This window comes from Tigriopus californicus, chromosome 7 (genome assembly GCF_007210705.1).
Source record: "Tigriopus californicus strain San Diego chromosome 7, Tcal_SD_v2.1, whole genome shotgun sequence".
Lineage (NCBI taxonomy): Eukaryota > Metazoa > Arthropoda > Copepoda > Harpacticoida > Harpacticidae > Tigriopus > Tigriopus californicus.
This window is the reverse complement of record NC_081446.1, coordinates 9,865,461-9,891,650: the sequence shown is the minus strand read 5'-3', so window position 1 is coordinate 9,891,650 and position 26,190 is coordinate 9,865,461. Positions and strand designations below refer to the sequence as shown.

The 26,190-nt window shown below is 39.2% G+C and overlaps 3 protein-coding genes across 3 annotated transcripts; 1 reads left to right on the top strand and 2 right to left on the bottom strand.

Moving 5' to 3' along the window:
* The first annotated feature begins 3,301 nt into the window (after positions 1-3,301).
* On the top strand, positions 3,302-3,848 carry LOC131883219 (histone H2B-like). Its single transcript, XM_059230627.1, has one exon. The coding sequence runs from the start codon at positions 3,409-3,411 to the stop codon at positions 3,781-3,783; it is 375 nt and encodes a 124-aa protein (XP_059086610.1). The 5' UTR covers positions 3,302-3,408; the 3' UTR covers positions 3,784-3,848.
* Positions 3,849-11,030: 7,182 nt separating this feature from the next.
* Positions 11,031-13,214, bottom strand: LOC131883807 (radial spoke head 10 homolog B-like). Its single transcript, XM_059231381.1, has one exon. It carries the CDS (start codon positions 11,985-11,987, stop codon positions 11,244-11,246), a length of 744 nt encoding a protein of 247 aa, XP_059087364.1. The 5' UTR covers positions 11,988-13,214; the 3' UTR covers positions 11,031-11,243.
* A 9,102-nt stretch (positions 13,215-22,316) lies between these two features.
* On the bottom strand, positions 22,317-26,184 carry LOC131883808 (uncharacterized). Its single transcript, XM_059231382.1, has 13 exons — positions 25,940-26,184; positions 25,585-25,736; positions 25,251-25,517; positions 24,983-25,184; positions 24,749-24,918; positions 24,316-24,679; positions 24,123-24,235; positions 23,867-24,013; positions 23,604-23,784; positions 23,256-23,531; positions 22,977-23,186; positions 22,685-22,902; positions 22,317-22,620 (listed from the first exon to the last, which is right to left on the bottom strand). Exons 1-13 carry the CDS (start codon positions 26,141-26,143, stop codon positions 22,470-22,472), a joined length of 2,655 nt encoding a protein of 884 aa, XP_059087365.1. The 5' UTR covers positions 26,144-26,184; the 3' UTR covers positions 22,317-22,469.
* Positions 26,185-26,190: the final 6 nt, after the last annotated feature.

The following is a 26,190-nucleotide window of genomic DNA, read 5'->3' as shown; positions in this document are numbered from 1 at the left end:
CATTAGACTTCTTGATTAATCGCTGCTTCTAGATAGAGTGAGAAAGTTGATTGTACTTTTCTAAGTATTGCAACAGAAGGTTATTCATTTTTTCCATCTCTTGAAAAAGCATTAAGGCATAGTCTTTAAAACTATAACGAAAAATGAAACGTGTTTGGCAATTGGCAATTGGTTTCAATGCCTTCAACTTCAGCCGTTTTTGTGTCGACGATAGATAATGGGTTCTCAAAATTGGGGTTCACCATCACCTTCAAGAGGTCCATATTTTGTATCTTGTTCTTGTTTTAACTTTTATGGCGAAAACAAATTGCCTATAAGTGAGTAATACAATCCCAAACGCAACATGTGACGGCTATTTTTTTTTTTTTACAATTTGCTGACTTTTATGCAAAATAAGGCACTTTTTGGCGCAATTATGGAAGGAAAGCTTAGGCTGCGCCCATTTTTTCAGCAGCTTACGCTAAATATGGAAACTGAAAGCATGAACAACGTAAAAATGACAATATCTTATACTTCTTGCATTGATTCAGCCCTACTTGCTCAGATTTGCTATTATGACCTATGAGTGAGCCAGCCATATTTATAAACAAAACTATGATCTTGAACTTGCTCCGGAAAGTTGGATCCAAACCAGAATTGGCTAGTAAGGCTAAGGAGGCCTTGACAGGCTGAGTTATGCACCGATTGATACTCAATATCTAGATCCTTGGATAGCTCCCATCAAAGACACCAAGATTAAGACAATTCTTTTTGAACAGAAGGATATGTTAATTTTTTCTTTTTGCAAGTAGAAAAAACTTGTGGGCAGTTTTGTTAGTGGCGTTTTATAATGCAAGGCCTTTTAAATTGCTTTCATGGTCTGGAACTGATACTCAATATCTAGATCCTTGGATAGTTCCCATCAAAGACACCAAGATTAAGACAATTCTTTTTGAACAGAAGGATATGTTGATTTTTTCTTTTTGCAAGTAGAAAAAACTTGTGGGCAGTTTTGTTAGTGGCGTTTTATAATGCAAGTACTTTTAAATTGCTTTCAGGGTCTGGAACTTATGGTCAGTTTTTGCAATATGTGAATACTTCATTCTAAAATAATTTTGGCTATTTTAGGAGGCAAAAAAGTAGCAATTATTGGACCAGAATTACGAAACGAAATATGCCAACCCATTTGAAATTTCATTACTCAGCAAAACTTAATTTCTTACAGTAAGTTAAGTTCCTCGATGAATTTCCTACACTAAAAACACTAATTCACTTAAAATATACTTCAAATGAACTTCGACATTATTTCTTTCTAAGAAGTAAAGAAATGCAGTAGCCTCTAAAAAATGGAATTATTGTAGCGGCATTTCTTAGTCTCCCCTTTTGTAACTTTAAATACGAAATTTACTCTATTTAGATCTAGCAACGTCTCGTGTGATTTTTATTTAATATTAAACGGCGGCAAACTATAACAAGAAGGATCTCAATCTAAGTTTACAAAAGTCAAATATTTTGGTCGGAACATTGATGAGGATGACCATTTAGATTGAAAAGAACACATTTACAAATATTCAAATGTGTACAAGTATATTTTGTACAACGCTTTGATCAGAAGTCAACTGGAGTATGACTAACATATCTAAAGAATGTTCGTCCGTAAATATTAAAATATTTTTCAAAAACGGATCTTGAGATGTATGGTAGAGGCGTAAACTCGGTCTTATACTTGTCAGATCTTTGCCAATTGGACAATATCAAAATTAGGGGACTTATTGAATATAAATGTTTCAGATTTATAAATTTGACAAGCCAGTTTTAACGCGACGTTTCACAAGGTTTCGTGAAAGCAAAGAAACATTGCGTTCGGGTAAAATGTAAATTTAGCTCAGTTCTCGCCATTTGCGAGATAATTCATGCAAGACAGCATGCTAGTGTAATTTTGGGGTGAGATTCGGTTGTTTTTGTGATCCAAGGACTATAGAAGCCTGTTCTGGCATCCATTCATTCATTGATTCATTGAGAATCATCTGCACGTCCATAGACAAATTTTACAGTTTCTCTCTTTATCCATTCCCTTTAGTACATGTTCCAATATGTTTGAGCTTATCAAATGCATTGCAGATCAAAAATTGCAGTGTAGATTTACCTTCACAAGTCCTACCATTATGCAGATAATGCCTGATTGCTCAAAATGAATGTGTTTTAGAAAAGAAGCCCAACTTTTACCTCAGTTCATTGGCAAAAGATGCTCACTAAAACTAAATCACCTTTTCATCCATCAATTTAGCATGATTGGTAATTTGGACATTGAAGCGGGTATTGAATGATAACAATACCATAGTTTTTGGGGAGGTCACTGAATCGTTAAGGTCTAATAGTTTTTGCCAAAGAATTAAATGAAATTTCGAGGTTCTCTGTACTCTAAAGAAATAGTTCACTTAATGTATGTCATTAAGTAAGAAAAAAAATAAATCTCTTTTTTTGTAGAGACGAGTGATAGTTAAAACCGTTAAAAGGTGTTTTAGCGAATAATTTTTGTTGCTTTTAGGTAATGTTTAGATTCATTTTTTGTCTTACGAAGCTCTTTTGCGAATTAATGTGACTTTTATTTTGGTTCTTCATTTCCTTTATTGTTCAAGTATTGTAAAACAGTTCGGTAAAATCTAAACATTGTAGTTACAATATCAGACAGATGTTGCCTAGAGGACCCAATAATCAGATGATCGATTTGGAAGGCATTTTAACTAGATGCCGCTTAAAATCTTGCATTTCTATCCATTTGAGGTGACAAAAAAGGTCTGTAATTGGTGCTATTATTAATAGTACTTGTGACACTGAAAATGGTCATTAGTAATCTGGGCGCTTAGCAAAACACCTGATCAAAATTTTGGATGCACTGTCACATCGCAAAATTTGTTGGTGCAGCCTTTGAATTTGGTGCTTTCTCTGGTTATTCTTCCTTTCTTCACCCCGGTATGACGTCATCACTCTCAATTCGGCGTTTGTTTATTTTCTGGGGTGCCCATACTTGTAGTTTAGGGCCCTGAATAAATCAGACGAGAGGGCTTATCAGGACGACCAAATTTACACTAAGGTTGATTTTATATTACGTGTTTTCTGCAAATATATCAAATTGCAACGAAGAAATCCGAAAAACAGAACGAGAACACCATTTGGAGATTTCACATCGTAATCGAAAGGTCACGTTACGGCATGAGAGTAGGCGTGCTAAAAAAATCATGGACAATTTTCCGAGTCATATCTATGTTTCGCCACACTGTGTTATCCTCTTAATTTTCTGCGTTCCTGAAAAATCTAATTTTCAGTATAAATTTCGAAGTGAGAACGCCAAGATCATCATTCTGACACAAGCTAACGTAGGATAAAGTAGCGAATCCGTTGTGCTTTACTGTGAACTTTACTGTGACCATGCCTCCTAAAAGCGCATCCGGTGGGAAAGCCGTGAAGAGGGTCGACAAGGCCTCCAAATTGGTGAAATCCGACAAGAAGCGGTCCAAGAAACGCAAGGAATCTTACGCCATTTACATCTACAAGGTGCTCAAACAAGTCCATCCCGACACCGGTATTTCATCCAAGGCCATGTCTATCATGAATTCGTTCGTCAACGACATCTTTGAGCGGATTGCGGGCGAGGCCTCCAAATTGGCCCACTACAACAAGCGCTCCACCATCACATCCAGAGAGGTCCAAACGGCTGTGCGGCTGCTACTGCCGGGCGAATTGGCCAAACATGCCGTGTCCGAGGGCACTAAGGCTGTGACGAAGTACACTGCCGGAAAGTAACTCGCCCAGGTCTCCTTGAGTATCATTGATCTTTCGTCCATTTCGCAATAAATAATGTGCAAGCATCTGGTATAGTAATATTATCTCATTAATTGAGCGATGATTCCGCTGTCGGACACAAACATGGTATTATCAAAATAGAAGAACCAATTCCAACGTAACATATTAATATTAAATATTGCAAAATTTGTTATATAAGGTCACAGTGGATATACGTATAGATCTCGGATAACATATTGGTGATTGGGGGCCCATGTTTGTCTCGTGAGCAAATATCGGGCAATGTCTCATGGCTGATCATAATCACTTGAGATCAGTGTTTGATGGCCATTGAAAAGCCATTATTTCAAAATATTTCAAGATTGCAAGAAAATATTGTCAATGAGTCCAAAGTTGTTGAATTTCTTGATATACATGAAGTTCTTCCTCCTAGCCAACATGGGATCCGAGCACGTTTTAGCACGGTGACCCAACTGATCGAGCATTTAGAGCAGGTTATTGAGGATCTTGAAAGACACGAGTCAGTTGATGTTGTCTATCTTGATTTTGCCAAGGCCCTTGATAACGTAGATCATGGCCCTTTGTTGAATAGGGACATTGGGATCCAAGGCAAGTTCTCGATTGGATGAGAACCCTCATTCATGATGGGGAAGCGAATTGTAAAGGTTTAAGTGGACACATATGATGTCAAGTCAGGTGTTCCCCAGGACTCCATCTTAGGGCCCTTCCTTTGTGTAATATTCGTTGCCCCGCTTCAAAAGCTTAGTATTATGCCTGTCTCTCTTCTTAAGCTGACGATACAAAGTTAGTTTCTGGTAGGCATGGCCAAGATTCCAGTAGCCTTGCAAGGACTTAGATCGAATCTACTCATGGGTAACTGAGAGTAATATGGCCCTGAACGGAATGAAATTCCGGCCAATGACCTTCCGGATTGACTCCTTTGAAAACTCCACTTGTAGATAATGGAGGTAAATATATTGAGCAGGTCTCATCTATGAAAGATTTAGGTGTAGTCCTCCAAAATATTGCAAAGTTCGATGAATATATCCAGTTGAAGGTGGGTAAAGCTTTTGAAACAAGTCCAAAGATGTTTTACTAGGAACATCACAGGCATGAGAGAGCTCTCGTATTGGGAGAGACTAAAAAAGTTGGGTTTGTTCAATGATCCGAGAAGGCAAGGAAGGTACCTGATACTGTACGTCTTCAAAAACATTCATGAGCTTTGTCCCAACCCAGGATCTAGGGTCAATTATAGTGACTGGAGAGTCTTAATGTGCGTTGTGAGAGCACCTTCAAGCGTTTAAGATGTAAATATAGACGAAACATGACCTCTCATTTTGGTAGTACTGAGGATTGTATTCCCTGAAGCGGTTAGCAAAGTCCTTAAAAACCGAAACAAAAATCCCACACAAAGGAGGAAACCCGAAATTTCAGAAAGAAAGAATGGGATATATGTACGAGTATTTGCATTTGGTAAAGTCATAAGGGAAACTGATATTAGAATACCTCGGCATGTAGCAATTTTTGTTCCACTCTGATAATAGAATCATATTAAATTGCAATGCAATTGAAGCGCATGACAAATAATAAGTCATGTGATTCTTTTGCTGTTACAAAAAAATGAAGTTATTGCAAAACAAAGGTTATTTTTTACTTAGGCAACTCCTAATACAGGTGTAAGAAAAATGCTCTATCAAGGGCATGTTTTAGTTTATGCAATTGATATGGTCACTTTTCTAGAAATATTAAAAATGAATGAGGTAGGTAGGAAAAACAAAATTCAACTCAGGAAAAAGGCATACTGAATGAATCAAGTTGCAAACGAACAACCTTTCCAAATAATAATGGTGCTACTCCGGCAATGGGGTACGTTGAATATGAAGGCACTGAGTGCATTCAGGTCCCCTCTGGAAAATGCATACAAGGTTGTGACTGAATAAATTTACCTTTCTATAACATTTCTATTCCCTAACCCTTGCGTCAAAAAGAACTGGATTATGGGGCAAAAAAAGTTGAATTGGCAATATGTCTCTCAAGAACGAACCGATTTAGTCGAAGTTTCATTTGCCAAATCTTGTGACATTAATCAATTCAATTTATAAATCAGCCCTGCGATTGGCGTTCGTCATGGGGACATGCCCCCAGATGATGGCGAAACGCGGAGCAATTATTGAGGATGAATAGTGAGTTGAAGCCCCTATAGATGTCGGTGAGTGTGGTCATCAAGGCTTTTTCGAAGCAGAATTTTGTTTTGGAGGCTTTGGTTGTAATTCGCAGCCAACTTGCGTAATATGGGTTATTCAGAGGCTTAAAATAGGTCTTCGTCTTGTTAGTTGTGTGGACCAGGGCCTCGCTTTGTTTGAATAGAAAACACGTTGCTTTGGTCCTGCGTCACTTTTAGCATCCAAGTTACAATTCTACTTTTCATAATATCGACGTGATTATCCACAGAAGGACAGAATTCTTTCTCATACCGACCCAGCTTTATTCCCGCTCTTTCTTGGGCCACAAAAACATTTTTTTCTTGAAATTCTGAGGGTTGTAAATAATAGTGATGGGTTTCGATCCGGAAAATCAGCTATCTAGCTTGAAGAACCTCTGGTAGGGCTCCCATTCCAACGAAAAAGTGTAGAGAAATGAAGACCGAAGATCAGGAACGAGTTTTAAAGCAGCCCTGGTTCCGAGACCTAGAATGGCAGCGTCGCGTTTTGCCCCTCATTTAAGGAGTTTTTATTTTGATATTGTACTCGCTTCAGCTTATGATGGAAGCCCTAACCGAGGTCCTTTAAGCTAAAAAGCTGACCTTCCGGATCGAAACACATCACTAGTTGTAAACTGGTTGTAGCCTTGATCAAAGACAAATGGCTTTTGGTCTGAATGACAGATGATTGTGCCAGCACCAAAGCCTTCAATTGTGAATAGGATGACCCTTAGAGCAGACAATTTGGGTGTTTCACATTTATTCATTAGGTAGAGGCTTTCCTCTTCCTAAAACTTGACCAGTGGACGGATTTGATGCTTTGTCCAACACGAACCTCGAGCATTCCGATCTGACCCGCCACCGCCCACATATTTAATTCCTGATTTGCATTTACACATGTTTTCATTCCTCTTAACAGCCCATTCTCCCATTCTTTGAATCGACAATCATGTTTCATAAGTTTCTTTATAACAAAAATGCACTCCAGTGACCTCAACAACCTCAGATGCAGGAACGTCCGCGCGGAGGAGAGCAGCAAAGACTTCCTGCTTAGACATTTGCCGTGGTTAAAATCGGGTTTTTGAAGTCTTATCTTTATTATTTACTTTCCGTCTAACCCACATCTGTCCATTTCGTTTTTATTGTTTTTTTTCGCGCTAAGTTAGAACAAAAAGAGTTTCCAGCCCAGTTCTTTAGGACGCACCCGGTACATGGAATGCTTTGCACATTATTGTGTTCTTATATGTGCTTGACAACATTTGATTACCACTCAATCTCATCATTTCATAAGGTTTATGGCGCAGATATTTTTCACAACTTGTTAAAACTAAATGGGATTTTGTTTTAAGGCCAATTGGATGAGGAAAAATCGGATTTAAATCGGTCTAAGCAAAGTTTTTCTGATTACAGTCTAATCAAACCAAACTAATCTCGAATTCGGATTCGTTCGGATAAGCAAAGCTCTCGGATTCGGGTTGAGCAAAAACTTTCGAATTTGGATTACGAACATTCGATTCCGATCGGCTTCGGAGACTTTGTCGATCCGATGAACAGCTCTAGTACCGTAGATCTAGAGCTTAACGTAAGAGAGCTTTTCAGGGTTGAACACTATCGTTCGGTTGTGCAAGAACAACTGTACATCTGTTCCAGAAAGAATGCATCTTGTTTACTTGGAAACTCTGTTCGTCGAATTTGAGTTACTCTTAATTTACTTGTACAAAAATTAACAACCGAAGGTCTACTGAGATTGATTGATTTTAAGACATTTTCGAGAGTTTCGTTCTCATGATCAAAGTGTCCGGACTAATTGGAAATTTCATGGTACCTTCCCTTTTTGGGGAGATGATGGTTCATGATGGGTTTTCGATTGAGGACAGATTCGGGGATTGGCCACACCATGGGCCTTAAAAGAAAGCAAACAAGTTGTTCTTTACATAGCGTGGAGTATGGAGTAAAGACTGGTTTGTGTACGACCTCTTCAATATAATATTGAGCGTTGGTGATAAAAAAATGTGACCCCCCCCCTCCTGAAATTACTCATTGCGGAACGTACTTGTATTTTCATTTTCCCGATAACTTGACCAAATTAGATCATTGTGCCGTTTCACCTCTCTACTAATTAAAAAAGCTGGCTGTTTCTGCCAAGCGTTACCGAGTAGCTAAGAGGAGACGAATCATAAAATAATGGGAAAAAGAGAATGTCGTTCACTATCCTTTGTCTTTGGCCTTTCCATAACTGATAATAATTCTGACAGTTCATTTTCAATTCCATTACATAACGGTAAGGAACCGAAAAGGTTTGAAATTAGGATATGAGCATCCTCCTTTGTGAAGATGATTTTAAACCTCCATTTCGACCTATTTATGTTTCTAAATGCCGTTCTGATTCTTTGACTGCCTCAACATTTCGTCATTTGTTCGCTCGAGCTGAACAAATTGAAATGTCCAGGTATATATCCATACCAATATGCATCCATTGGTTGGTTGATAATATCACATAACACTTGATGTTAGAGACACTATTGCATTTGTCAATTCACGATTACATGCTGTTCGTAGATAGATGTACTTATTTCAAGCATGACTGTCACGCAACTCAAACTCTTCATATCACTTGACAAACGATTGCGGAAGATTCTGCTCCGAAGATGATGCGTTCGTTAAAGTCTGTTGGTTACTCGTTCCAAGGACCTCTAGAACTTGGACGGACAGGCTGAAGGCAGGAATTACCGTTTTCTGTCTCATTCATTTCGCCCTCTAAGCTCGCGAAATGATACGGCACAGAATGTTTCCAAGCCAGGAAAGCGCCTACTCCTTCATTGTGAGTACCATTATATAGTTATTTTTTGAGAGAGTATTGCTTTTGACCCAGCAATTCGTTTGAGGTAAAATTTAAATTACACTGTCATGGCAGTTTTGGGCAAGTCTCCTTTGAAGACGAACGCTTAATATCGACTAAAATCAGATGTTTCAGGTCTCAACCTTGGTGTTCTCGTCCACATTCGAGTGGTTCATTCTCACTAACCATTGACAACTCGTCATGCCCACTTGTGATTCAAACATCTGAAACATTACACCTACTTTACAGGGTTGTCCCAATTTAGTGTCTCTGGCTAAACAAAAAATTGTTCTAAATTCAATCAACAATATGATTTTATTGGAAACAAATTAGTTTATTATCCATAGACATATGCTCCTAATCATGGAAATGGCAAATTGCCAGCATCTTCCACTTCAGGAAAAAAAAATCTCTTTTCACATTACCCAATTGAGGACTTTGGATTGATGGAACGCAGTTGATAGGGGGGGAAATGAACTCTTTGACAACGGTCCACGGTGATTAAATTTACTTATCAAGTTTTACTTCGAATAGCCACATGTCTTAGCATTTTCCTAACTTACAAAATCATTATGAACACATTTTGACTCATTGCATAATGTAAGCCTAACTGACATGAAATATAACACTTCAAGAATATATTGTAAAAAATGATGTTGAAAAAATTATCTAAAAAGGAAGTTGGGATCGCAATTAGTTATCTGCTGAATTATGAGGAAGCCATGACGTATTAAGTATCATTAAAATAAAAATTGTCACAAAATTCTCCCTTTATACGAGGAATTAACACAAATCCATTTGTCAACCAATACCGAGTCTCAAAAATCATAAGATTATATTTTTTCTTGACATTGCAATAATTCAAAACATTGCATACAGTCGGTTTTGAGCCATTTTTTATAATCCCTTGATATTGAAAATTAGGATTATTAGTGTGCACTCTTGCAAAGGGGTTAAGGTCGATGAAAATTGAACCATTGAATCTCATCTAGTTTAGGAACTACTTAATAGATTGTGAATTAATTGTGTTTCAAGGGGTAAATGAGCGCGCTCCTGATCTCCATTGCTAAATTTTCGTTTCCTTTCATTTACAATACTTTTAGCCCTAATTCATCATGTGCCAGATTTACATCATGTTCTCAAATCAAAGTTCATTTCTTTCTATTTTGCAAAGTACAAAATACGCCAAGATGAGTTTGGCCATTACAATAGAAAAACAATAAGGGATTTTAACTACCATGAACCCGATTTTTTCCGTACTTTTTTTTAAACAGGATAATTTAATTGAACCTTATTCACAAATACTGTATGACTTATCCAAAGACACTAGAGAGGGAGCAAATATGATGGAATTGCATTATAGGTTTTCCTTACATAATGCTTTTTAAGACACAAAGGCCTAAGGGAAACAAAGTGTTTCTCAAATGCCGCATGATGGAGTTTTGACCAACAATACGCACTCTATCATATCAAAATGTTCAGATTAGATGAACTCAAATCTCAAATCTTAAGCCCAAGTTTTTTTTTCAGGTCTAGACGGATTTCAACGCTTGTTAAAAACTCTCCTCTCAAACCGCTCTTTACTCGTTAATGATAGTGCGCAAGCTAATGCATGAACCGAATTATGCCTTGGGAAACATATTCGCTCATTAGGCATGTGAAGGGACATTTCAAAGCCAAACGAACAAAAGCATCCAAAGCATCCCAAGCATCTGTCATACAAACTCTATTGTAACGCATGTACAGTTAGCATAATGTGGTCCCGAGAAGAAGTAAATAACCAGTACCATTGGCATCGTGGTCGGATTAGTGTTTTTCTGAGGGCCTATCATTTCTTCACTAGGTAGAACTTGTTTGTGATTCATGATCAATTTGGCAAATCGACAAGTCGGTCCAATTGAAATGATCAAAGAACTTCCTCCCTTGGTTTGGATAAGGTGATAGCTACCCTTTAGTATTCAAGTCTTGAAAACTTCCAAAGAACTGATAATACTCGTATTCCGGGATAGTCCATCCATCCTCAGCGAATGGATCGTAGCTACGCTCTCAAGACTTGACGTGACGGATAAGCAGAATTTCAAAGGCAATGAGCATGTCGTTTCAATCTGAACAGACCAATCTGGACAATTCCCAAGAGTCGACAAAGTACCAATTCATTTTGACGAATGACCAATTGTGTACAATAAGGAACACACACACAAACACAAGTTTTGGGGGTCTCACAGCCAAGATTGATTGCATGTATTTCAGAGTTACATCGAGCGACGTGTTGACTGACCGATGATGACGTTGGTTTTCGTTCGATCTATGTAAGAATGTCTCTTTTGTGTTGGGACAAAAGCTTGAAAATGGCCAATCAGTCTAATGGACAGAATGTCTTGATCCTTGAGGGGTCTTGTCGGTATGTAACGCATGAACTCCTTAGAGGGACAACTTCTTAAAAAGATGAAGGAACTCTTTTTTGGCGAACATTGATACATTGTCGTTATCATCATGACTCTGTACAATTTCAGGTACTTTTTCCACCTTGCCCACTTCATTCACCAGGGACACGGTGCCTCGTCCAAGGATCTTGCCCTTGGACCAGTTCCCACTAAACACCACACCATTTAATTTGTCATTTCGCCGCGATCCAAACACAAAATGACCGAATCCGTGGCGCTCTCCATTTTTCCATTCCCCTTGGTACACGCTACCAGTGTCTGCCCAGAAAAAAGAGCCTTCGCCTTCCCTTTGGCCTTTCTTCCATTGGCCATGGAAAGCATCGTTGGAAGAATATAACATGTGACCCAAACCATGCCGACGGCTTTTGTGGTCTAATTCGCCAATGTACTGGCCTTTGCCGTCGTTGAAGGTCTTGATCAAATTGTGATAAGTTCGATAAGGATCTGGAGCAGGCGTCTCATTATTGAATAGGAAGTTGCTAATGGCGGCTGTCACCTTGGGAGGATAAAGGCCAGGGTAAGCCTTACTTCGTTTCAAGTGGTTCTCAAGCAGGACAGAATGATATCCTGGGGGAGAGCTTGAAGATGTGGAGGAAGCAATCGATCCCGATGAAGACCTCGACAATGAGGAGGCCCGCGAGAAATTTGAATCTTCGTCTTCGGATTGAGACATCTGAGACAAGTTGTCAAATCGTGAAAGTGATGACCCTCTAGATGACATGGTCAATGGCTTAGAGGTTCTCCTTCTTGAGTTTGTATTTTTTTGGCAATTGATATTTAATTTCACCAATGACTTGATAATTGATTGCAGCTAGCAGCTTGATTTCTCAAGGAGCCACTCCGCCTCAATTTTCACCCCACCAAAACAGATTAGCGAAAAAAAGAAAAAGAGTCCATCCACTCCGAGAGAAGCAGACCAACTGAAGAATAGTTCCACCGCTTGGACAAACTATCGGATCAACCACCCTCGTGTCGGTTTGATTTGCTGAGACTCCGGGCCAGCGATCCCCGATGATCCTCTAACCGTGGATGGTCGAAATTGGAGCTATACGCTGTACAATAGTGAACGTATGTACAAAGCTCAAGATGAGGATGAGGATGAGATGGTGACAATGTTAATGATGATGCTCAATTCACTCAGGTGTGATCAACACGAGAGAGAGAGAAAGAAATAAAGTCGGCCAGCAAGTAGATGCACTAGTTTAGACGGCCTTGTCATGGATTTTTCATGCCCGATGCACTTGATGATTGCTTGGACCTTTTGGATGGATGATGATCTAATGGGATTCTCAAACGCCGGTCGCGAGCGGAATACCAATAATCTGTCCAAGTTCCAAGTGATGCACTACGAGAAATGTCGCCTCGAAGAGCAATTGGGGGTAGTTGTGGCTTCCCAGATGGCATTCAAGCAATTCACAACAATAGCAGAACAACAACAACTAGAGGGAATGCCAGCAATAATTCCGCATAAAAACTCTGTTATGAGTATTCAAACCATCGAGAGAGAATGATTCGTGTCTGCTTTCTGATAGGATTTAGATCCAACTGATCCGATTTCTTCGACGTTTCTCTCACCCGGAATGCGTACTACGTACAAGTCAGTCCGACCATCCCGTCCAACGGTCGATTGACTGGGTGGTTCTCGATGGTAGTGGTTTTTTCCTCTTCACAAAATCCATGCAGAGAGTGAGGCAGGAAATCGTTGTCTACGAACTCTCACTAGGCACACTCGACAGTACCTGGGCCAAGGTAGTAAGTGGTAACCCACACACGCACTGGGTTCAGTCTGACGAGCCTCAGCAGGAAGAAGGTGCAGAGTGCACATGTGATTCAGAGTCGATTAAGGAACATGAACGTACAGTACGAAACGTGTACGTACTAGGCCCTCTGTTGAAGCCCAACATCAGGATTACTACGCAGTTGAACCAAACGGAGCTCTCTCCATCAACAAAGAGAGTTTCGAACACAACGATTTCCATTCAGGACTTCAAGATTTCTCCCGAGCCAGGACCTGTACAAAGCGTATGTTTGGAAGAGGGCCGACATAAATGTTCGCTACATGTTTCACCAATACCACGCCAAGACACCAATCTCTATTCCGGGTCCTGGAGGAGAAATTGTGTAACTCGCAGGTTGCAGGGTTGGGCCTGTCCGATAAAAAAAACGTAGATTCACGTGACGGCATCGAACGAGCGTCACTCATGGAGTTAGACCGTGCAGGGCATCGCATTTTTTTAAGTTACACAAGCGACCTGTTTAGATAACTTTTGTACAGTAGTGCAAAGAACTGTTGCAATGGTTGGTTTGATATTTGGCACGCGTTTCATAAACAAGCCAATTTCGATGAATTGATGACTAAAAGAGATGTATATGGTGACGATGGAATCATTGGATTGGGACAAAACAGAATGTATTTTAACGTAAAGAAGCGTTTTGATTCGTCTCGACTTAAGCATTTTTAAGAACACCTTGATAACATCGGTTTTGAACGTGAACGTCTTCATCACTAACAAAAATGGTTGGGAATATGTAAGAAATGAAATTAAAACATACTTTCTTTAAAGCCTTTTGATTGAACCTGAAAAATGAAACATAAGAAATAATCCATGATGCTTGTCAAAATAGTGTTTTTAAGTTGTGAAAGTCAGGTAAAATAAGTTCTGAAAACGTAAAAGTAAGTTATAAAAGGTTGTTTTGTTTTGTTTTTGTTTGGTTATCCAAACATTTTGGTGGTTTTTATGACAAAAACTGTTTCATCATTATTTTTCAGGGACTTCTTGCTCTTTGGGTTGAGTCTTGTTATATAGTTCTCCTAGGTTGTACCTAAACATGACCAAAACCCCTCAATTTCCTTCATAATCATCTGCCTTAAGTTATTCTATTTTATGATTAGAATTTGCAAAGCGTTTTGGTTTAAAACAATTTAAAACTTAATTCAATCTAAAAAAAATCTTTCCGACCTGTCATCATTAATTTAAGATAATGAAAATGCATTACCGGTTGTTCTTTAATCAATTCAAGTTGAAATGATGACCATGCAACAATCACAATTTGGGGAAAAAAAGACGGATAGGAGTTAATCCTTGGGGCACCCAAATTTACAAATGCAATGTACGGAACCGAAGCTACGTCATGTGGTTCTTTTTATTTCAAGCTGGTGCACGTACCAGGGTTGGTAAAAATAACGGATGAAAAAAATTGCCTCCATATGAAAGTTACTATAATTATACGTTTAAAAGAGCTACAGATGAGCAATATGCTGAAAAATTGCCGAAATTTGAGTGAAGTCGATGTCAAAAGAAATAGTAATACTTTACAACTTATGGTGCTTGGATAATCTTGGTTTGTGCAGCCATTTCGGGACTTGACCAAACATGCCTGGTCCGACATGTTTTTCACCTCACGCTGATTCCGTCATACCAACCCGCAGATTCCAAATGATTCCCAAGAACGTTAGAATTGTACGATAATACTATCCGAATAAGACTTAGCAGTGGTGCATAAAAACAAAACGTATTCATAAGTTTCTTCATGTTTACTTTGTTAGATAAGTGTGATTATTTTTCCTCATGTAAAGACCTGAGAAACTATTGAACACACATGACTAGCTATATATTCCACGCATTTTCAAACAAATCATCAATGAATAACAAACAATATCTTACCTGTTGCCACCAACCCTGTTATGGGTCGAGTCTTGAGATATGATCAATCTGATAAATGGGGTCCAGATTTAAACTGATAGCAGACCAATTAGTTTGGTCAGTGTTGGTGCATATGCAAAAACTTCCACATTTCATCATCTTCTATCTTTTTATTTTTATCTACTTTGCCTGAATGCAACAAAATAAAACATTCTTATTCATATACTTGTAATGAATGAAGGACGAAATAAATGAGCAAACACGATCTAAGCTGCCACATGCTTAAACGTGTTTGTAAAGCCCCAATGATTTTCTACCTACTCATTCTTATAGCAATTAAAACTCGTTGAAGTCTCCAACAATCCTATAAAAAGAAGCGGATTTAGCAGCTTTGAAGTGACAGCCTTCGCCATTGGTCGAGTGTCGGGTTTCGTATGTTTCTACGTTAGGCCATTCAAAAAAAGGGAAGATCGAGTAGTTTTCCTTTCAATGAATCGCACATTTCATGAACCATCAATGAAAATACAAGCACTTTGGTTCCTCCCAATAAAAGTGGATCCAGGTTGTGAAGAACGGCATCGAAACTTCATGAACAGATTCTGTTTCAATTGTCTTTCTCTGAATATCGATTAGCATTATACCGATACAAGGAAAATATTGTTTCCATTCAGTTATAGTTTGAGACACATCAAATCTTTTGAATTATGCAGTAGGTCTTCTTCCGTCAAAAGTATTCCTTAGCTCTGCAATTTTACCAATACTGTAATCTTTCCTTTCAGTCATTGACTGTTGTCAAAAAGTAGATCAAAAAGAGTACAAATTTGCTTGACTGCATTGTCATAAACTTAATTAGGCGAGTAAAAACCTCTGACCAGTCTTCCTGCATCCATCCTTCAGTCCATCCATCCATCCATCCATTCACGCGGTTGTTCGAATGCAAACGAACAAAGACAAAGAAGCCAGAAGACATTTCAACTAAACTTGCACGACGACGCAACCTTTTGCGTCAACCCAAACCCACCCTATGCTTCTTCCCCCATTGCCAAAATGATATCTGGATCTCGTTCTCACGATTGTTTCCACACATGATACAGCCACGGAAGCTTGGTACTCTTAAAAAGTGGATCAAATGGATTGACTTATCCAATACAATTAACAGTGTAATCCTGGAGGAAAATCTCGAGCTCTCCATGCGTGTGTCTTTGCAACAATATGGATGGTTTTCGAGCCTTGTCATTGTCCAGACTTGACAAAGAGGCCGATCATGCATGCGTACATGATCTTCTCATCAGAGTGGCGGATACAAAAGACAATTGAGCACGCCTTAACGCCCTCGTGCTTGAAATACTTTTGCTCTTTTCTAGTTGAAAGAACAATTATGTCGAAGCGCGTCCGTTCAACCGTGTTTTTTAGAACTGACCTTTGGACGAGAATATAATGTAAGATAACAGGAGAAGTATCTGAATGAACTTCATACAAAGCGAACCACGGCATTGCAATCTTATTTGTTCTGGGCTTCTAGATTAGGATCTTCATGATCACTAACGTTCAAGTTTGAGGATTAAAAGGTGATATGTATGATGACTAATCAAAAGAACCGAAAGATCCGTACAGAGAATATTGTTTGCCGCTTCACTCTTCTGAAACACTTCACGAACGAGCGATCCATTACCAAGCTCCTGTATCAACCCAAAACGGATGAACGAAAATGACCAAGTTTTCGATTTATCCATGACTCAAGTCTATTTTAATCAGGGTTCACTTTAAATGACAAAAAGGGCAAAGATGTTCGCTTTAATAAAAAAAAACAATGAACAAGTAAGTAGTACTCACAGGCACGTGACAGGTGACATTTCCTCCCCTAAATGATGTGATTCTATCTTTTTTGTACTGATGACGAAGCCAAATGAAGAACTAAGGCCAATTGCTAACTGGCAAATCAATGACTGAGATTCTCCCAGCTAGTTTAAAGACGCTCTGAAGATAAGATGAAAAGGTCATCAAAGCCCATGAAATTCAAGAGTTTGGGGTACAGTGTACGTACGACTTTAGGAGTCAAGTAAAAGGTCGATCGTAAGTTATTAAGATTAGCCAGCACAAAATGAGATTGGGTAAGAATTGGATTTTATCAAAATCAATCATACTGCACAGAACTAATCACAATCTTTTGTCGTACAATACGTATCCCTGCGTCATAGAAGTTGGCCGTACCATAAAGCATGAACGCCTGTAATATGGACGGGAAGGCTAAGGTTGAATATTAACACTTCAGAGTTAAGTGACCGCATTGCGTTCTTTCTTAAATACGACTAGCCTCAATATGTTAATGGCGAGGCTAAGTAAATTTTCAGAACGCTTTCTTTTCCAGTCCTGTCCAATGACGACAAAAGATATGGCTCAAGCTGTATATTATGAAAGGAACTTTAAGATAGCCAAACTTTTGACTGAGTCAATTGATCGAGCTGAAAATTGTAACATGTAATCATAATGAGCTGAGACCGATCTCACTTAAAGGTGAATGAAATGCAGTGCAACGAATCGTAATTGATTGTTCTTTACTTTAGCCTCCACGTCCACATTCCAGGCGTTCATGCTGAAACGTTGTCTTTCAATGCTGATGATTTTATAACATTCCAGATTCTTGTTTACTTCGGTTTTTTGGCCTTGTAAGGTCGCTATGATAGTGCTTCATTTCCCTGACACAAATTTATAATACGTGTTGTTCACACTATGATTGACGCTCAAATAAAAAGCATGACTTGGGATCAAAACAATAACATGAAGGTGATTGGGGCTTTGTTGACTGAAAATCATTGTCTTTGCAATTAAAATGACCTAGTTTTTTGATTCAGTTGAGGCACAATCACCAAATGAATAAAAAGTCGAGACTATATTTGAAGGAAGACGATGACATTCTGGACGTAAGACTTACAATGAGGGTAATAAGGAGGGCATCAACGCTCTAAGTAAAATTTGCCACCCTGAGTTATTCCTCGAAGGGTCATTTTGGGATGAATTCGACATGCGAAATTGAACTCCAACACTCGGCATGCACGATAATGCAAAGTTGTGTTTGCTCGCCTCATATTGTAGACCATGAATTTTGTTGAGTTTTCAATTCGCAAGTGGGTAGTTATCAAATTTGATGATTGAACAATCAAACCGTACAAAGTAGCAGTTGATACTCGCGGAACTTTCATCTTATGCCTCTTGGTTACCTGTTGAACCTATATACTGGATTAGGACAGAGCCCATGGATGGTTTGTGACAACAAACATCATCAGAGAGTTTTCGAACTTTCTCCAAATAATGTATGGTCTCAAGTTGACCCCTTCATTGAGCTATTTCATTAATATTTATGTGCAGACAAGCAGTAGAGCAGAGAAGCTACGAAAATATCTGCTGATAACAATTCTCACAATGAAACATGGAGAGGGAATGATTTTGTTAAAAATTGGTTTACTATGCTCTACGGCATAGTTTTTTTAATTGAAAATTGATAACGTGCTTTTGAGCTGGAATTAGGAACTCTAAAGGTATTCATAATTTAACAAAACATTTGAGGGAAGCCAAATCACCCATTCAAGCCTGTCTCATATTCGTATGAGGACTTCCAGAATAACTCTTCCCCTATTACAAAATTAGACCCATTTTATAATGTTGGAGTACGACCGTTTTATACACAAGCCTCTGCTCTTGAAACGAGAAGGTAGTTATGAACACCCTACTACGTATCTACATCCAAAGTGGTTGGGAGTTACTATCTAAGGAACAGGTTCGGAGCGATTGCAACGTGAAGAGGATAAAAACTAGATCACGTAATGGCTCCAGACTGGTCAAAAGAATGAAGCATCACAGCCCTTCGTTCTATGCTTCCAAATCCACGACCGTACGTTTGTATTCAATTGTCACCTCCGTGGGACCATTGTTCAATCACGAGGATAAGCTTCATTCACGTGAATATGAATTGAATGGTGAGACACACTGGATTTTAGATGCTCTTCTCCATTAGCGGCCTCAAGCAGGGGTTGCTGCCTCAAGACATAAAAAGCCATTGACCCGATTGTTTGGTCGGCCATTTGCGACTAAGAAAGAGGCCAATCCTAAAACGAGTTTCTTGATGCGATAACCATCGGTACAACCTGAATTTGGACCATGGAGAACTTGGTGGTCGGTCCCCTCTCTATCTGGGATGCAAGTCTCTTTGTAACAGGCGCACCGTTCGTACGAAGCTAACCTGAGGCCGTTTCTTCAACCAGTGAGGCGCAGTTTGGCGGCCCGAGTACTTACGTATTATGTATCGTCTATTGGCCAGGCATGTGGAATGTTGAGCTTGTTTTCAGTCCAACTGAACTGACGTACGATGTCATGGAAGATACGACCTACAGAGGCCCTGTCAGTTCTGATCAGTCAATGTTGAACTAATCGGGACGGGGAATGCGAGCCAAAGGCAAATAGATCTCAGGCTTTTGGGAAAGGAATCGGGAATTGCACAGGAAGTTGCCAGGAGAGGTGTTGAGTTTTCTACTCATCTGGGTATGGTGACAATAAAATAGGGCAATCAATGATCGAGAAGCAATGTCTTATTATCAAGTGTGTCCATTAAATGTAAATACATTTTTTTGGCCACTTTCATTTGTTCATCGCTTTGACTCTGGAAGTTAATTTTTTGGTTTCTCCCCTTTTCCTCAGAAGACTGGAAACGGTTTTAAAAGACTCTAACAAATCTTGCTCTGTTCCTCATTTCACTGCTCTTTTCTTCTTATTATTAGAAATGACTTTGTTGTCTCCAACGGCAAGTTGATTTTACTTTTTTAACAATTTTTCAAAATTACATCTCACCGGCTTTTAAAATCAATTTGATTTACTTTATTGACAAAATATCAAGAAGAAAACTTGTTAACTCAAAGAAGCAGTTGATGCTTCTATTAAGTACCTGTTTATTTAATGCAGTTTTTCGGTTCCTATTTTGCTATCGAGTTATTTTCGTACAGCCAAAAACAAATATAAATTGTAGTATGTAACGAGACCCCGAATTCATTCCATCAATTACTGTATGTGCAACAAGCTAGAGAAGCCCAGGTTTACTGAATCACAAATGTACTATCTTATATTTGAGTCAATGTTCATTTAGATGCCCGCACCTCTAGTTGCGCTTTTTTATTATAATGATATAAGTTGCAATTCTGTAAAAAAAACATCGTTGAAAGCCGCTCAAAGTAGTATATTCAATCACTTGAGGTACGTAAAAAATATGCTTGTCCAAAGCGTAGTCAAACGATTTCATCCATATTGTTAGCAATGCACTGATATAAAATTTCATAAATATCTATTTCAGTGGCTGCTTAGAAATTACTAGGCCCGGCCAAAATTTGCATATAAATATTGTCGTTATGGCAACAAATTTGCATAAAAAATGACCTGAATTTGTTCGAAAATTTGCAAATTAGCTTGCCCAAACATAGGGACAGGCACGTTCTGGAGGGCTCTAACGGCTATTTTTGCCTATCGTACCAAGTAATGTGTATATGAAAAGGAAATACTGTCACAATTACTTCCTAATCCAGAATTTGAACCCATGATAAGTGGGGAGAAGATTTTTGCCAAGGTCACGCAGCCACTGATCAGCTAGACCAGCAACTTTTACAGCTTTAAAAGTGCATGATAAGAAGAAACCTGAGTGCGGAACAGCATATCAATCATGTCAGAGTGAAATTATAACCGCAATATTTTGTTATTACAATCAGTTTCATTGATAGAGATAGAAATACCTTCTTTTCAATTTTCTTTAAACTTATATGCTTCCAATTATTCCAAAATTAATCCTCCATCTCCTGACCATTTACCTGATACCCCATGGAAACATGTCAAGATGTGTATCATTATTAAAGCGGAAATACTAAAAAAAAACTCCTTCCCAACCTTTAACATAGTGTATCTCCCAAAAATATGCAATGATGAAATAGAGGCATCGCTAAATGAAAGGGATGAATGGAATATATAGTCGGGCGGTTGGAAATATATCTACCACCTGTTTTGCACTTTCATAACAAAAGAATTTGTGGAATGAAGTCAAGAAAGCTTTAATCTCAAGATTTGTTATTCCCAATTGACCCAAAGTTATAAAAAATTCGCAAATTGCCCAAAAGACTATAATTTTGCGTTGCAAAATCTTTGGCAATAATTATCTAATGCGTGTGAGCGAATTTTTCAACGTTCATAGAAATTTGTCAAAATTCAAGGCCAAAATTGATATAACTTGCAAGTGGCAATTATGAAAGGGTTATGATAAATAAATTTAGAGTGACTGCTTATCGTACTTTTGTATGTCTTAAAGGATTGAAACATTTTTGTTCATTTTTGGGGCATTGACAAAGTTAAGTTTAACATACAACATCTTGTGGTCAAGTTTGTGGACAAATGTCAGTTTTCAATTGTAATATCTCTACATCTACGCCGTGAATTTTAATGAAATTTTAATTGAAAACGTCACTTAACATACTCATAACAACCGTTAATTACGCTTTTAAAAATGAGATCTGCTTATTTGTTTTAGTTTGAATAATGTACTGATTTGAGCTACTTTTCAAGATTTTTTTTACAAAAGTTGATGCTTTTGTTACTTTAGCAAAGGAAACCCAATTACAAGTCTTATAGCATTTGAATAACTCTTGTAAGGGTACTACCTTGAAGTGCTTTGGATAGTACGCGGCAAAGTCTAGTACGAATACGGCCATGTTCCCTTCATACTCAGAAGTTCGATAAGCTTGACGAGCATTTGAAAGAAAAAAATCTGTCTTGCACAGGTCAATTCAATTGGTCAACAGATCAAGGTTAAAGTACTCAGGTAAGCACTCCCTGTAATCTCAAGAAGGAAACTTTCAGACACTGACCACACCCTTAGATGAAGAACTAATCTGATACCACATATGACACTGCGTATCAAATTTTGGAGATGTACCCTGTGATGGCTGGCTTTACTTGTCGGGCGATAGCAAAGTATATGGAGAAACATGTGAGAGTCAATCCTCCGACCCAAGTAGCCAAGCGAAACCAAAAAACAATAATGATAACAATCCCAATTCATTATCTCCGATGCTTTTCATGTAGTAGATAGATGGCAGAAGGTAAACCATGTAGCTCTCGTATGAAGTGTTGATTGGGAGATACAAGAACGGCACATTGTCTTCGTATTTCTTCTCTTTCTCCTCATGTATTCTCTGGCTGTGAATGGGATCCCAAAGACATTGTATGGTATGAATAGATATCCACTTAAGACCAACCTTGTTATAAGAACCTACGTACGTATTGAGCAATGCATCATCATGACCAACGTCAACTTGAACTTAATACGGCTATCAGGCCATCATCAAAAAATTCCTCGGTTAAGAAACGCCAAGCCCAGATTATGCTTTGATTTGGTGTTGCCAAGGCGTTTTATTGTAAGGCACTCGTAAGAAATGGAGTCTGATATAAGCAATAAAAGCTATAGAGAAATCATCAAACTTTTCATCGTAGAAAAACGTAACAATCAAAATAAGAATATGTGAATGAATACTTCATGCCTGGTTGTCTTTCAAGATCAATTTTGACTCTTGGGGAACAAGTTCCGATAAAAGGCGATTCAAAGCTCGAGCAGAACCAGCGATGCCCTCTTCGTGATAACGCGAAATCCAATGGACTTTAAACATCTCCACCAAACCGATTAACCTGAAATCAAAGAAAATTGGGCAACTACAACTAATGTTTACAAATGCACGAAAGGTTATTTTACTTGTTAGCAATATCTGTCTTAAAAGTCGGAGCCAGGTTGGATAAGAGGCCTGATTTCGAAGGTCCCGAAACCAAAACTCGGCCAATTTTAGCCGCAATTGTTATCAGTTCCGTGGTGATCTGCAATTCCTGGAAAATGGGTTCTAATCTTGTGTCAGTAGACATGGAGCGGAATGTCTTCAATTGAACGTGACATTTGCGGGCCATTTGTATCACATGCTGAAATACCAAAACACCAAAGATGAGATATGTTATCAAATACAACGAACAAGAAAAAGGAGAACATATCTCACCCCCATTTGTTCAGCAGTGATTGTGGTCAGATTAACCTGTTCAGGTGCAATGAGGATTTGAAGTAGGCTTGACATCGACGAGGCATTCATTGGGTCCAGCAAGTAAGACTCAGCACGACCTATATCCAAGATGACTTGGCCCCATGGATGATCAACATCTCTAAGGACATGAAAGTCTAGGAGATCTTTGAGAACAGACTCTATGAAATCCTGAGGAAAGAAGATAAAAAACACTGGAAACGTGCCAAAGGCTTCTGTTTTTCTTGAAAGTTTTCTTACGAATGGAGTTGCCGAGTTCCACGATAAACCTGCTGCGGCCAAAAAGCCCGGCCAAGCAAAAACGGAATGTGTTAAAGCGGGATCACTACACCAATGGGCCATGATCGAGACACGCCCATTGACCTTGGCCAGAGCGTTGTGCCCATTCGTCACGTTCATCAGCATATTTTCTGGGCAACCAGATAGATTGCTCCAAGCCCCCGTTCCTGTACAGATACCTAAGCCTGCTCCAATGTCATGGAATTGGTTTAAGGCCACGGAAAAATTGTTGTTTTTCTGACGAAAAAAAAAATATATCTTTTTGAAGGATGTACTTTTGCTTACATTGAATATTTTGAACAAGGATACCTGGAAGCCATAATGTAAAAGTATCACATTAGAAGGAATACTTGAAAGGCTCAGGGGAATGTTATTAGCACACATGAAGAACATGCATTCGTCGTAGTTAGGGAACAAGAGTTTCATATTCCCGTGAAAATCCGGAGAATGGAACAATAAAGATGCCAAAACTGGACCTAAATGCAGCACCCTGTAATAGGAAAAAAATGCGTCAAATTAAAACTGCCATCGTTTTCGTCTTTTATTCCTCATTTTAAATATGAAATGCTTACTTGGGTCGGTCGAAACAGAGAAGAATTTCGTGAATCTTAGCTCTCAACACCAAGTGATCGCGAAGGGTCACATTGGGCAGAATGTCAAAAGCAGGGACAAAATCGATGAACCGATCGCGGCAGAAACGATGAATAGTCAAAAGGTCGCTAAAATTGATAACAATAATAATAATGACTATCAAACGTTGCGTATAACTTATTGTTTAGTAAAAGTTGCTGCCTCACTTCAACGAGATACTAAAATAGTCAATCATACCTTTTGGAGTAGCTGAAGCTCCACTCATTGTCATGGTTATTAAGACGAATGAAAGCCTGAAGTTGATTGATCTTCAAAGCGCATAACACGTCCACCAATTGCATCATCACATCCTGCACATTTCAAACATTTCTTTCATTAGCCTCCACCCTTACTAATTTAGTGTTTATCATTTCCTCATGAATGAACTTACAAAGTTGGGCACTCGCCCGAATGGATTCATATCCAACAGAATAGCTCTGACACTACATACGGGTTGATCGGCCACGACCACAGAAATTAGGCCCTCATCTCGGAACATGGCCAACATTTGAAGCAAGGTCATCACGGCATAGTGAATTCCCTCCAAGTCTCCAGCTTGAATGCGAATCTTGGTTTCACTGATATGGAGATTGTAGGAGCCTCGAACATGAAACAGGCCCGCTTGAACAGCACAGTGAAGCACGGAACTGTGCTCCTCGATGATATGGGTATCCAAGGGAGATTTATGGTTCAAGAAAACTCGCCGATTCAGGGCACGGAACCGTTGTTGATGGAATTCGAAAATATCCAAAATTCTACACATAAAGAGAAACAATGAGATGTTGCAAATTCATAATGATTGAATATCTTTCATAAATAAGTACTTGTGAATGGAGACAATCCCGGGTGAAACCGTCATGGGAAGTTCATTGGGAAAAATCTTGGGTTCACCATGGAGCTGTCGGATAAATTGGGGTTGAGGCCACAATAGATTCAGCCGCTCATCAGTGATTACGGGAGGAAGCGGGCTAAAGCGATTTATGGAAGACAATGCCTACCACCGGGGAGACACGGAAATAATAGTTTTCAATTCATATTTCCGGAGAATGTGCCATTACCTTTTGAGTTGAAGACATGGAGAGTTGTTCAGACATCACATCACTCAATTTATCTCCCTCCTCGCCTTCATATCCATTCACATGGGGTTTAATGTCATTCCCATAAGCGGACTGGTTTCGTGATATCACTGCCTTTAGAGGCTCAGACAAACTCGTCCCCGCTTGCTCAATCATATCCATAGCTGATTGACCTTTTAAAGCCCTGAAAAAGCAGTCAACCCGCAATATATCAACACACTCTTTGTCGTATCATCCTCTAAAAACCAACCCATTTTGAATCCGCAAGTTCAGGTCCGCCCCGGCTTCGATTAGAATAGTGGACACTTCAACAGATTTTCGCTTCAAGGCCTCATGTAAGGGAGTCAAGCCCACGGCATCTTGAGCATCGATCCGGGCCCCTTCTTGGATTAAAATTTGCACGGTCGAGGGGTCGGAAAATCCCGCAGCCCAATGCAAAAGTGAGCATTGCTTCTCCGGACCATCCACCGTATTCGGGTCCAATCCTGCCTTCAGGAGGCGTTCCACTTGCTCAGACCTAGTACATTTGAATGAAGGGTTATGTAACATGTTCCTCTGAAGGGAGTTAAGATGTTTTGTCTCACTGAGAAGTGGCAATCGCTTGGAGAACCGTGGTCAAGGCTACTTTTTTCAATGCATCCGGGGCGTGCTCCAGTAGCCTCCGTCCATCGGGCAAAGACAACGAGGCATCCGCACCCAATTGCAACAAAGCCCGGACTACATCATAACTACCCGCCTAAAAAAAGTCACTCATTGTTCACTATCAGGGAGGAGTCAGAAGGCTTTTACGTTGAAGATAAGAACTCTATGACTTTTTTGAAGGGAACGCAGGTGCAAGTGCAAAACCAATTCTATTTCAATCTTAGCTGAAGATTCATCCCAAGAGCGATTGGGCAAAGCTAATTAAGAGGACATGACATTTTCTTTACTCGAACATACTTGGACCGCATTTTGCAGGAAGTTCCCCCGTTCATTTCGCCGTTGATCCAAAAAGGCCTGTAGATTGGGACTGTTGTCTTGGATGGTGGAATCTTTTCGAATGAGCTTGTCTACTTCCTCTAGGAGAGTCTTGACGATATCCGTTCGGTTAATCTGAACCGCCTCGAGTAACGGACTCACGGACTCCGACAAGGAAGCCGTCATGTTACTCAGGTTCAGGCGCGTCTATGGGAAATTGGGAAGTACTATGG

Excerpts from the sequence above, each read along its gene's own strand:
- LOC131883808 (XM_059231382.1), bottom strand. The coding sequence starts at position 26,143 with ATGACGGCTTCCTTGTCGGAGTCCGTGAGTCCGTTACTCGAGGCGGTT. Across the intron at positions 25,737-25,939 it reads TCCTGCAAAATGCGGTCCAA|GCGGGTAGTTATGATGTAGT; the intron begins GTATGTTCGAGT and ends GACTTTTTTTAG. Across the intron at positions 22,621-22,684 it reads AAGACAGATATTGCTAACAA|GTTAATCGGTTTGGTGGAGA; the intron begins GTAAAATAACCT and ends CTTTGATTTCAG.
- LOC131883219 (XM_059230627.1), top strand. The coding sequence starts at position 3,409 with ATGCCTCCTAAAAGCGCATCCGGTGGGAAAGCCGTGAAGAGGGTCGAC.
- LOC131883807 (XM_059231381.1), bottom strand. The coding sequence starts at position 11,987 with ATGTCATCTAGAGGGTCATCACTTTCACGATTTGACAACTTGTCTCAG.